The 13273-nt window shown below is 43.1% G+C and overlaps 1 protein-coding gene across 1 annotated transcript in view; it reads left to right on the forward strand.

Moving 5' to 3' along the window:
- LOC126174808 (venom carboxylesterase-6-like) overlaps window positions 1-13273 on the forward strand; it is a 190412-nt gene that overhangs the window by 70301 nt on the left and 106838 nt on the right. Inside the window, exon 4 of the mRNA XM_049921183.1 lies at window positions 1751-1936. Within this exon, the coding sequence (XP_049777140.1) occupies window positions 1751-1936 (186 nt within the window). The remainder of the gene's footprint in view (window positions 1-1750; window positions 1937-13273) is intronic.

Raw genomic sequence — 13273 nt, forward strand, 5'->3', positions numbered from 1 at the left:
AAGTTTTCACATGCCATTAAAAAGTACATCGTTCTGTTAAGGAAATACTTTTTAGTACTTCGTTTGATGTAAGAATTCGAATCAAGAACAACTGCCAACATGAGTCACTTACTTTTAAGGTGTTGCGAAACAACTTAAACATTTACGAGAGGAAAGGATTCCGCTCCAGATTGTATACCAGTCAAGTTCCTTTCAGAGTATGTTGATACAACAATTCCTCACTTAACAATCATATTCAACTGCCGGCTCGCAAGATCAGTACCCAAAGACTGGACAGTTGAACAAGTCACACCAATACCCAAGAAGGTAAACAGGAATAATCTGCGGAATTACTGACCCATATTACTAATGTTTATTTGCTGTAGGATATTGGAACATATGCTGTGCTCGAAAAATTACGAATCACCTCGGAAAAAAAGATTTATTGACAAATAGCTAACTAGCTCTTTATTCTCAGAAGTAATGAGTGATATCGACAGGAGACGTCAAATGGCTTCCACATTCTTTGATTTCCAGGAGTCTTTCAATAAAGGTCCTCACAAGCGACCTATAATCAAACTGCGTGTCTATGGTGTATCGTCTCAGTTTTGTGACTGGATTCGTAATTTCCCGACAGAAAGGCCACAGTTCGCAATAACTGACGGAAAGTCATCGAGTAAAACAGAAGTAATATGTGGCGTTTCCCAAGGCAGTGTTACAGACCTTCTGTTGTTCCTAATCTACGTAGAAGAAAATCTGAGCAGCCCTCTTATTGTTAGCAGATAATGCTGTTATTTACCGTCATGTAAAGTCATCATACGATCAAATCGAATTGCAAAATGATTTAGACAGAACATCTGCACGGTGTAAATGTGGCAATTGGCTCTAAATCACACGGTTACTAAAAACAATGCGATAAGCTTCAGTTACACTACAAATCACGTAAATCTAAAGACTGTAAACTCAATTAAAATACTTAGCAATTACAAATACGAATAACTAAAACTGGAACGATGACATAGATAATTTTGTGGGTAAAAGAACGGAAGACTGCGATTATTGGGAAAACACTTAGAAAATGTAATAGGTCTGCTGAACAGGTAGCTTACACTACGCTTGTCCTCGCTCTTCTGGAGTTTTGGTATACGATTTGGCATCAGCGTCAGATAGGATTGATGCAGGACATTGAAATAGTTGAAAGAAGAGCAATTCATTTTGTATTATCGCGAAATAAGGGTGACAGTCCTAGGAATATGATATGGGAATTGGGGTAGCACTCATTAAAGCATTGGCATTTTACGTTGTGGAAGGATAGTCTCATGAAATCTCAGGTACCATCTCTCCCCTAAGTGTGTGAAAATATTTTGTTGGCACGCACCAACACAGCGAGAAATGATCATCAAGATAAGAGAAATAAGGGTTCTAATGTAAAGACTTACGTGTTCGTTTTTCTTGCACGCTGTTCGACAATGGAAGATAGAGAAGTAGCTTAAATGTGGTTCGATGAACCTTCTGCCGGGTACTCAATTGTGAACTGTAGAGCAATAATGGAGGTGTCGATTTAGATGAGAGGATTAAATACAAAAATAAATGCGTCCTCTTTGGCGCGCTATAATTTGCCGAAAATCGCGTTCTGTTATCTTGCTCCGTTCACGAAACAAAAGGGACGTGTTATAACGTGCGACCAATCTTAGATATGAGATTCGGTACATGACATTACCAAAGTTCTACATCTTTATTTATGCCTTACAAATATGTTTTGTTGTTTAAGGCTTCCTGAGTACAGGCGATGAGGCTTCTCCGGGGAATTATGGCTTCAAGGACCAGGTGGCAGCGCTTAGGTGGGTTAAGGAGAACATCGAAGCGTTCGGCGGCGATCCTGGGAGCGTCACCATTTTTGGAGAGAGCGCTGGCGGTGGAAGCACTCACTACCTCATGCTGTCTCCGCTGGCCAAAGGTAAGTCACGCCCAGCATCTTTCTGCCTGTGTACTAAGGAAAGCGTACAGGATTGTGTGATATTTAAAGTGACACCAAACTTCAAGCCAAATTAATCTGGCAGCTACAAGTTCTGCCAAATATATTGCACACATTGCGCTTTGATATATGGTTCGAAAATGTAATCTAATATGACCTGTGCACATTGATATGACGCTACCTTTACATTGCAGTTAGTGTTACAACTTCCAGGAACTCATTGCTGCCAGTCTCATCAGGCGAAATTCTCTTCAGCTACCTGTGATAACGGGAAAAATGCTTACAACTCTCATAAAGTTATTGAAGTTACATATCTATAACTAAACTGGCTATATTTATCTTCCTGTTGGTAGTACATTAGTATCTGTAGTCTATTTTATTTCAAACAGTATCCTGAAACATCCCAAAACAGATTTTTTTGTGCATAAAGGAAACATTCAAAAAATTTTAATTCTTGGGAAATTCAACTCAAAGTTATATTTGATCTACGGCTCGCTTCTCTTGTTCCTCATACATACCAGCTGCAAATCTTCATGGTTTACTTGTGCCTCATCTTCTCTCTTCCTTTCGTTGGCCTGTTTAGTAGCCTCAAAGACTCACTTTACCGCTTTGGCCACTCTCATGGAATCAACTGCCAACAGTGGCTACTTCATACTGAACCCAGAATATATTCCTAGCAACTCTGGATCCTCGCATCAGCGTGAAAATACTTTCTTGGACTAATAGTAACTTTCAAGAATGACAAAATAGTAAAAATTAAAACTTCAGAAATTTTTATAATCAAAACAAAGCTCAAAAACCGAAGGTATACAAGGGAAACATTAGATTGTCGCAAAGTGCATTTTCTAACAGGGCTGCCAACTCGAGAAACAGTTGTATAGTAGGTATATTTCTCAAGTGGAAGTGTAACGACAACATTCAACGTGTGAAAGTAGTGTAGACAAACCTGTGGCCGAATACCGAGAGATCTGTAAAGTTGTTTTTTAAATATTTTCCACATGAATAATTCAGTTCTTTTAACTAGCATTTTGTTTAAAAAATTCTAATTATTGTCTTAAGACGAAAAACAAACAAATCGTTTTCATGAAGTGGATTCACAAGCAAGTGAGATTTATACTATAAGTCTCTGTTGGAGCTCAAAATCACCTAGTAACTGATGAGCGAAACTTTCTGTTTGCAAGTGACGTCTTGTTTGAGATTAAAATATTTACTGGTATCCATTGACACTAGTCATTAACAATGGCACCTAGAGAACAGGTATGTCTTGTTTTCGTTTGTCATTGCAATTTGGTAGTGAGGAAAACGTTGACTGACATCGTTCTTCATACTCCGCGTCAACGTGTGGTTGGTCTTGTAACTGGGTACAACAGCTGCTAAGAAAAGCAAGGGAATATTTCAACTTTTAGGAGTACGAATAATAAAGAACTGCTATGTACAAACCAAGTATCACATTGGCCACTGCTTTACTTTTACAATCAAATAGACCCAACCACAAAAATCGTAAGTAGCTTGGCGAAATTTCTAATAAAGTTGGGGTCTGGGAGATCGGGAGTAGTTTTATACATAAAGAAGGCTTAAGGGCTATAAAACTGCAGCCCATATAAAACTGCAGACTGTAATGTATTATAAGAGGCAGTGAAATGAAAACCCTGCTGTCCCATAGAATACGGTCGGCCGCTGGCGGATCTTCAACTGCACCCACTCCTGCACTCCCTTGTCCGACTGAAGTCGACGTCCAAGCATATTTTTCTTCAGGTGGCCAGGGTTGTACAAATCACATGGTGCAAAATCTGGGTTGTGCAGAGGATGTTGTAGTGTTTCCCAACCAAATCGCCGAAGCTTAGCCTTGGTATGATTGGCACTGTAGGGGCAGACATTATCGTCCAACAGCTTGATTCTTTCCGACAGCATTCCGACAGACCAAGGACAAACAGCAGAGCCAGCAGTGGAAACATCCCATCTTTGGTTTTATTTTGCTGGGAAGATATCGGATGTTTCTACTTTTGGCTCTGCTGTTAGCCATCGATCTGTCGGAATGCTGTTGGAAAGAATCATGCTGTTGCATGATAAAAACGCATTCCACAGTACTGCTGTCGCAAGTGTTGGATTTTCATTTGTCTGACCCTCATATTTACAGTACATGTTTTCATATTTACTACTTGTTCTGGAATATGTTCAAGATGCTATCAGGGTTTTGTGCAAGAATTATATTTCTCATACAGATTAACATTCACTCAGTATTCCGAAAGAAGAGACATCATAAACCATCAAAATAAAGACGATTCAAATCTTCAAAATAAGACTGCACTGGAGTCAGAGAAATCATCTTCAAGATTAATGCACTGTATTATGTTTAGTAAAAGGCTAACCCAGGACTCGGTCGCCCAGTCCCAATTGCAAGTTGCCCCTCTAATGGCTTCCAGGGGCAACAAAAATTTGATTTTCAACTTTTCACTCAATTATTGACCGAATTAAGAAATTTAAGATGCTGTCATAACCCGTCATTCACAACTATTCTAATGTTAAATGTTTAACACATTAAAATAAGTATTACATTTTATTTATTTTTTATTTATTGTATGGCAACAACAGCAAATATTGAGAAATAATGCAGTTAAAATTACTCATTTTAGGATTTAATCACAAAGCTAATATGTTTAAATTCTTAAAGTTAATAATCTGTAATACTAATAATCTGTAATCCTAAAAGCCCCCCCCCCCCCCATGAACCATGGACCTTGCCGTTGGTGGGGAGGCTTGCGTGCCTCAGCGATACAGATAGCCGTACCGTAGGTACAACCACAACGGAGGGGTATCTGTTGAGAGGCCAGACAAACGTGTGGTTCCTGAAGAGGGGCAGCATCCTTTTCAGTAGTTGCAGGGGCAACAGTCTGGATGATTGACTGATCTGGCCTTGTAACAATAACCAAAACGGCCTTGCTGTGCTGGTACTGCGAACGGCTGAAAGCAAGGGGAAACTACGGCCGTAATTTTTCCCGAGGGCATGCAGCTTTACTGTATGATTAAATGATGATGGCGTCTTCTTGGGTAAAATATTCCGGAGGTAAAATAGTCCCCCATTCGGATCTCCGGGCGGGGACTACTCAAGAGGATGTCGTTATCAGGAGAAAGAAAACTGGCGTTCTACGGATCGGAGCGTGGAATGTCAGATCCCTTAATCGGGCAGGTAGGTTAGAAAATTTAAAAAGGGAAATGGATAGGTTAAAGTTAGATATAGTGGGAATTAGTGAAGTTCGGTGGCAGGAGGAACAAGACTTCTGGTCAGGTGACTACAGGGTTATAAACACAAAGTCAAATAGGGGTAATGCAGGAGTAGGTTTAATAATGAATAGGAAAATAGGAATGCAGGTAAGCTACTACAAACAGCATAGTGAACGCATTATTGTGGCCAAGATAGATACGAAGCCCACATCTACTACAGTAGTACAAGTTTATATGCCAACTAGCTCTGCAGATGACGAAGAAATTGAAGAAATGTATGATGAAATAAAAGAAATTATTCAGATAGTGAAGGGAGACGAAAATTTAATAGTCATGGGTGACTGGAATTCGAGTGTAGGAAAAGGGAGAGAAGGAAACGTAGTAGGTGAATATGGATTGGGGCTAAGAAATGAAAGAGGAAGCCGCCTGGTAGAATTTTGCACAGAGCACAACTTAATCATAGCTAACACTTGGTTTAAGAATCATAAAAGAAGGTTGTATACATGGAAGAACCCTGGAGATACTAAAAGGTATCAGATAGATTATATAATGGTAAGACAGAGATTTAGGAACCAGGTTTTAAATTGTAAGACATTTCCAGGGGCAGATGTGGACTCTGACCACAATCTATTGGTTATGACCTGTAGATTAAAACTGAAGAAACTGCTAAAAGGTGGGAATTTAAGGAGATGGGACCTGGATAAACTGAAAGAACCAGAGGTTGTACTGAGTTTCAGGGAGAGCATAAGGGAACAATTGACAGGAATGGGGGAAAGAAATACAGTAGAAGAAGAATGGGTAGCTTTGAGGGATGAAGTAGTGAAGGCAGCAGAGGATCAAGTAGGTAAAAAGACGAGGGCTAATAGAAATCCCTGGGTAACAGAAGAAATATTGAATTTAATTGATGAAAGGAGAAAATATAAAAATGCAGTAAATGAAGCAAGCAAAAAGGAATACAAACGTCTCAAAAATGAGATTGACAGGAAGTGCAGAATGGCTAAGCAGGGATGGCTAGAGGACAAATGTAAGGATGTAGAGGCTTATCTCACTAGGGGTAAGGTAGATACTGCCTACAGGAAAATTAAAGAGACCTTTGGAGATAAGAGAACCACTTGTATGAACATCAAGAGCTCAGATGGAAACCCAGTTCTAAGCAAAGAAGGGAAAGCAGAAAGGTGGAAGGAGTATATAGAGGGTCTATACAAGGGCGATGTACTTGAGGACAATATTATGGAAATGGAAGAGGATGTAGATGAAGATGAAATGGGAGATACGATACTGCGTGAAGAGTTTGACACAGCACTGAAAGACCTGAGTCGAAACAAGGCCCCCGGAGTAGACAACATTCCAGTAGAACTACTGACGGCCTTGGGTGAGCCAGTCCTGACGAAACTCTACCATCTGGTGAGCAAGATGTATGAAACAGGCGAAATACGCTCAGACTTCAAGAAGAATATAATCATTCCAATCCCAAAGAAAGCAGGTGTTGACAGATGTGAAAATTACCGAACAATCAGTTTAATAAGTCACAGCTGCAAAATACTAACACGAATTCTTTACAGACGAATGGAAAAACTAGTAGAAGCCGACCTCGGGGACGATCAGTTTGGATTCCGTAGAAATACTGGAACACGTGAGGCAATACTGACCTTACGACTTATCTTAGAAGAAAGATTAAGGAAAGGCAAACCTACGTTTCTAGCATTTGTAGACTTAGAGAAAGCTTTTGACAATGTTGACTGGAATATTCTCTTTCAAATTCTAAAGGTGGCAGGGGTAAAATACAGGGAGCGAAAGGCTATTTACAATTTGTACAGAAACCAGATGGCAGTTATAAGAGTCGAGGGGCTTGAGAGGGAAGCAGCGGTTGGGAAGGGAGTGAGACAGGGTTGTAGCCTCTCCCCGATGTTATTCAATCTGTATATTGAGCAAGCAGTAAAGGAAACAAAAGAAAAATTCGGAGTAGGTATTAAAAGCCATGGAGAAGAAATAAAAACTTTGAGGTTCGCCGATGACATTGTAATTCTGTCAGAGACAGCAAAGGACTTGGAAGAGCAGTTGAACGGAATGGATGGTGTCTTGAAGGGAGGATATAAGATGAACATCAACAAAAGCAAAACAAGGATAATGGAATGTAGTCGAATTAAGTCGGGTGATGCTGAGGGTATTAGATTAGGAAATGAGACACTTAAAGTAGTAAAGGAGTTTTGCTATTTGGGGAGCAAAATAACTGATGATGGCCGAAGTAGAGAGGATATAAAATGTAGACTGGCAATGGCAAGGAAAGCGTTTCTGAAGAAGAGAAATTTGTTAACATCGAGTATAGATTGTGTCAGGAAGTCATTTCTGAAAGTATTTGTATGGAGTGTAGCCATGTATGGAAGTGAAACATGGACGGTAAATAGTTTGGACAAGAAGAGAATAGAAGCTTTTGAAATGTGGTGCTACAGAAGAATGCTGAAGATCAGATGGGTAGATCACATAACTAATGAGGAAGTATTGAATAGGATTGGGGAGAAGAGAAGTTTGTGGCACAACTTGACCAGAAGAAGGGATCGGTTGGTAGGACATGTTCTGAGGCATCAAGGGATCACCAATTAAGTATTGGAAGGCAGCGTGGAGGGTAAAAATCGTAGGGGGAGACCAAGAGATGAATACACTAAGCAGATTCAGAAGGATGTAGGTTGCAGTAGGTACTGGGAGATGAAGAAGCTTGCACAGAATAGAGTAGCATGGAGAGCTGCATCAAACCAGTCTCAGGACTGAAGACAACAACAACAACAAATACTAAAAGGAGGATTTTTAAACTATAAAATTAAGGCTGTTAATTAAAACAATACAATTAATTAGAATTCAACATCTACTGAATGAAGCCAATTTGATAGCAGAGGGAGCAGCATTAATAAAATCATTGCGTGGCCCTGGGTACTTTCTCAGAGGCTAGTCTCTGACATTATACTGAGCGGTTTGTTCTTGGGTACCACAAATGCAGGCTGGAGAGTCTCGAGTACCCACTTGTGTATCATAGCATTGCACCTGGTGTGACTGGTTCTTACACTGTTCACTTCTCCTCAGATCATATCCCGGTATACAGGCAGGTATATCTTGAACACCTTGATTTTCATTGTTACAGCATTCAATCTCTTGCACCAGTCTTATTTAAGGTCAATCTTCTTGTTGATTCTTCCATTATACCATAATGGAGTGCGTGATATCAAGTGGTGTGAAGGAGGCTCATTTAAGACTATATAAACTGGAAGGTCTCGGGGGTAGTAGGGGTGATGCAGCTTCCTTCATTCTGGACAGGTTGCTTATTGGCGTCACTGCTGGTGAAATGTTACTGATGATGTGCAGCCAAGGGATCAGTGTGGATTTTATTATACCCGTGATAATTCTCATTGATTCATTCAATTGGATGTGTATTTCCTTGCATGGGCTATGGCCATAACTGGGTATATTACTGTCAGAGCTGTAGTCTGTACAGTGAATGCTTCAACACCCCGTGTTGTACCAGTCAGTTCCTTTATGATGCTATTTGCGGTCTTTAGCTTTGACTAGTGTAGCAACTCTGTATATGCCTTGAGGCAGTCAACTCAGGGCACGCAAAAATACCCAGACTATATGTATTCACCCAGCATTTTAAAAATGAGAGCACTTAGCCACTTCGGGCAAACTATAAATGTTGTGGACTGGCAAGACAGCCAATCAACTAGGAGAAGCCGAAAGGCACGCGTTTAAGCTCACGCATGCTGGCGTGAGGTCTGGAACAGGACAAGGGAATTATACTAGCAAAAAACGTATGTAGCTGCTGGAATACTTAACTTTAATCCATAATTGGTGAACATCGCTCTTGACGGTACATGTTTTACAGCATCAATAGTAACTGGTAATGGCGCCTTGCTAGGTCGTAGCAAATGACGTAGCTGAAGGCTGTGCTAACTATCGTCTCGGCAAATGAGAGCGTAATTTGTCAGTGAACCATCGCTTGCAAAGTAGGCTGTACAACTGGGGTGAGTGCTAAGAAGTGTCTCTAGACCTGCCGTGTGGCGGCGCTCGGTCTGCAATCACTGATAGAGGCGACACGCGGGTCCGGCGTATACTAACGGACCGCGGCCGATTTAAAGGCTACCACCTAGCAAGCGTGGTGTCTGGCGGTGACACCACATTCCTCCCCCGCAAATCGGCGGTCGGTTGTGGCATAAGGCTTCCGCCCGCCGTGGAGAGGACCCCATGTTGGCGTATGCGACGAGGTGGGGAGCTTAACAACAGGCGAGGCTGTGCCACCCGCACCCTGCCATTCGGACCGAGGGGAGCTAGGAAACGCCTGAAAACCTGCTTCAGGGTGCACGCCAACATGCGGTGTATGCGTCCGTAGAGAGACAGGAGGGGCCGAAGAGTCGACCTCCATCAGGCCGAGGCACCCGACGGGCGAAGACGACATATGGTCCGGAGCGGGCAAGAGTTCCATGGCGGAGGACAACTGGTCACGGGAAGCGATCGGCGGCGCGTGACCCAGGGAGGCGCCCGGCGGTTGCCGCTACGCGTCTACTGCAGGCGTCGCCGGCGGGAGAACAGGCGGCGGCGGCGGCGGCGCGTCGCCATGGGGCAAAATGGAAGGCATCGTCGGTAACACCTGGGGCTGAGGCGAGCCAGTAGATGGGTTCCCAGGGCGCTGACCGGACGGCACCGTCGCTGAAAGCAGACGGGGAGCGGCAGATCCCGTGCGACGACAGAGGCGCAGCAGATTGAGGTTGGCGACGCACCTCACCAGAGGCCCCCAAAACCAGATACATAGCGCGGCCGAGGCAGCGAAGAATGCGCCCTGCGAGCCAACGCCGTGAACCTCGATAGTTGAGGTAGTAGACAACGTCGCCTGGGACAAGAGCAGGTGTCTGCCGCTGCACAGGAACCTGATGCGGCGGATGTAGCAAAGACATCAAGATTCGATAAGGGCGACCGTGGAGCAATTCAGCCGGTGAGCGACCATCGCGGGGCTGAGAGCGATACGAGGACAAAAAGAGCAATAGCGCGTCCTTCCGAGAATGCGACTCTTGCAACTTCAACATCTGTGACTTGAAAGTCCTGACCAAACGTTCAGCGGCACCGTTTGACTGTGGCGAAAACGGCGCGGACGTCAGATGTTGAATACCATTGGCCTTGCAGAATGACTGAAATTCTGCGGACAGGAATTGTGGGCCATTGTCGGAAACAATAGTCTGTGAAAGACCTTCAATGCAAAAGATAGCGGATAATGCTTGGATGGTGGCAGATTACGTCGTGGAAGACAACCAGACCACAAAAGGAAAATTACTGAAAGAATCTACCACAACCAACCATCGAGCATTCCAGAATGGACCAGCAAAATCGATGTGTAAGCATTGCCAAGGGGAAGTGGCTTTTGGCCATGCAAAGAATTTCCGCAGTGGTGCTGATTGTTGTTCGGCACACATCATGCAAGAAGAGCACATATTCGTAATCGCGGCATCGATTCCGAACCAAGTACCGTGCTGACGAGCAAGTTGTTTCGTTCTCACTATACCCCAATGTCCTTGGTGGAAAAGCTGTAAGACAGAGGACTGTAACAAACGTGAGACCACGACCCTGGACTGATCATTATCTGAACGCAACAGCAAAACACCACGTCGTACAAAAAGTCTCTCCTTGTGAGCAAAAAATCGGCGAACCAACGGATCCCCGATCCGTGACTTTGACAAGGGCCATTGCGTAGCAACAAAACGCAGAACGGTAGCAAGGACGGGGTCGGCAGCTGTGGCTGTAGCTACACGACGAAAATCAATCGGAAACGATTCGACCACGTCATCGGTTTCCGAATCAATGAACATGCAGGCAAGTTCGGAGGAATCGAATGCTCTATCCTCAGCAACAGGCAAACGGGACAACGCATCGGCGTTTCCGTGCTTAGCAGTCGACCGATACAAGATATGGTAGCGGTACTGCGAGAGGAAAATAGACCAGCGAATGAATTTCTGCGCTGTACGTGGAGTTACAGGCTTGGTCGGATGAAAAAGCGATGTCAAAGGTTTGTGCTCTGTGATGATGGTAAAGTGACGACCATACAAGAAATCATGAAACTTTGTAACACCAAATACGAGAGCCAATGCTTCTTTCTCGATCTGTGAATAATGTCTTTGCGCAGAAGAGAGCAGTTTGGACGCAAAGGCAATAGGGCGATCGTGCGAACCATCTTTGTGCGCAAGCACAGCACGGATCCCGAAATCCGATGCAGCCACCATCAACAAAACGGGCTTCCGGGGATCGAATGGCGTAAGGCAAGTATTGGAAAGCAACGCCGATTTCAACTGGCGAAAGGCGCGTTCGCATTCCGTCGTCCAGACGAACGGAACACCTTTACGGCGTAAGCAATGAAGCGGAGCTGAAATGGAAGAGGCGTGGCGCACATATTTATGTTAATAAGCTGCTTCAAATTCTGCGGCGAAGGCAAGTCTTTTATGGCACGGAGGTGCTCTGGACTGGGATGTTTAATTTTTAACACATTAAAATAAGGATTACATTTTATTTATTTTTTATTTATTGTATGGCAACAACAGCAAATATTGAGAAATAATGCAGTTAAAATTACTCATTTTAGGATTTAATCACAAAGCTAATATGTTTAAATTCTTAAAGTTAATAATCTGTAATACTAAAAGGAGGATTTTTAAACTATAAAATTAAGGCTGTTAATTAAAACAATATAATTAATTAGAATTCAACATCTACTGAATGAAGCCAATTTGATAGCAGAGGGAGCAGCATTAATAAAATCATTGCGTGGCCCTGGGTACTTTCTCAGAGGCCAGTCTCTGACATTATACTGTGCGGTTTGTTCTTGGGTACCACAACTGCAGGCTGGAGAGTCTCGAGTACCCACTTGTGTATCATAGCATTGCACCTGGTGTGACTGGTTCTTACACTGTTCACTTCTCCTCAGATCATATCCCGGTATACAGGCAGGTATATCTTGAACACCTTGATTTTCATTGTTACAGCATTCAATCTCTTGCACCAGTCTTATTTAAGGTCAAACTTCTTGTTGATTCTTCCATTATACCATAATGGAGTGCGTGATATCAAGTGGTGTGAAGGAGGCTCATTTAAGACTATATAAACTGGAAGGTCTCGGGGGTAGTAGGGGTGATGCAGCTTCCTTCATTCTGGACAGGTTGCTTATTGGCGTCACTGCTGGTGAAATGTTACTGATGATGTGCAGCCAAGGGATCAGTGTGGATTTTATTATACCCGTGATAATTCTCATTGATTCATTCAATTGGATGTGTATTTCCTTGCATGGGCTATGGCCATAACTGGGTATATTACTGTCAGAGCTGTAGTCTGTACAGTGAATGCTTCAACACCCCGTGTTGTACCAGTCAGTTCCTTTATGATGTTATTTGCGGTCTTTAGCTTTAACTAGTGTAGCAACTCTGTATATGCCTTGAGGCAGTCAACTCAGGGCACGCAAGAATACCCAGACTATATGTATTCACCCAGCATTTTAAAAATGAGAGCACTTAGCCACATAGGGCAAACTATAAATGTTGTGGACTGGCAAGACAGCCAATCTACTAGGAGGAAGCCGAAAGGCACGCGTTTAAGCTCACGCAGGCTGGCGTGAAGTCTGGAACAGGACAAGGGAATTATACTAGCAAAAAACGTATGTAGCTGCTGGAATACTTAACTTTAATCCATAATTGGTGAACATCGCTCTTGACGGTACATGTTTTACAGCATCAATAGTAACTGGTAATGGCGCCTTGCTAGGTCGTAGCAAATGACGTAGCTGAAGGCTGTGCCAACTATCGTCTTGGCAAATGAGAGCGTAATTTGTCAGTGAACCATCGCTAGCAAAGTCGGCTGTACAACTGGGGTGAGTGCTAGGAAGTGTCTTTAGACCTGCCGTGTGGCGGCGCTCGGTCTGCAATCACTGATAGTGGCGACACGCGGGTCCGGCGTATACTAACGGACCGCGGCCGATTTAAAGGCTACCACCTAGCAAGTGTGGTGTCTGGCGGTGACACCACAATACACAATTTCAAACCCTTAAGAAACTTTTTCTGACTGTTAATGGTCACAAAA

The sequence above is a fragment of the Schistocerca cancellata genome, chromosome 3 (assembly GCF_023864275.1).
Source record: "Schistocerca cancellata isolate TAMUIC-IGC-003103 chromosome 3, iqSchCanc2.1, whole genome shotgun sequence".
In the NCBI taxonomy this organism is placed as follows: Eukaryota; Metazoa; Arthropoda; class Insecta; order Orthoptera; family Acrididae; genus Schistocerca; species Schistocerca cancellata.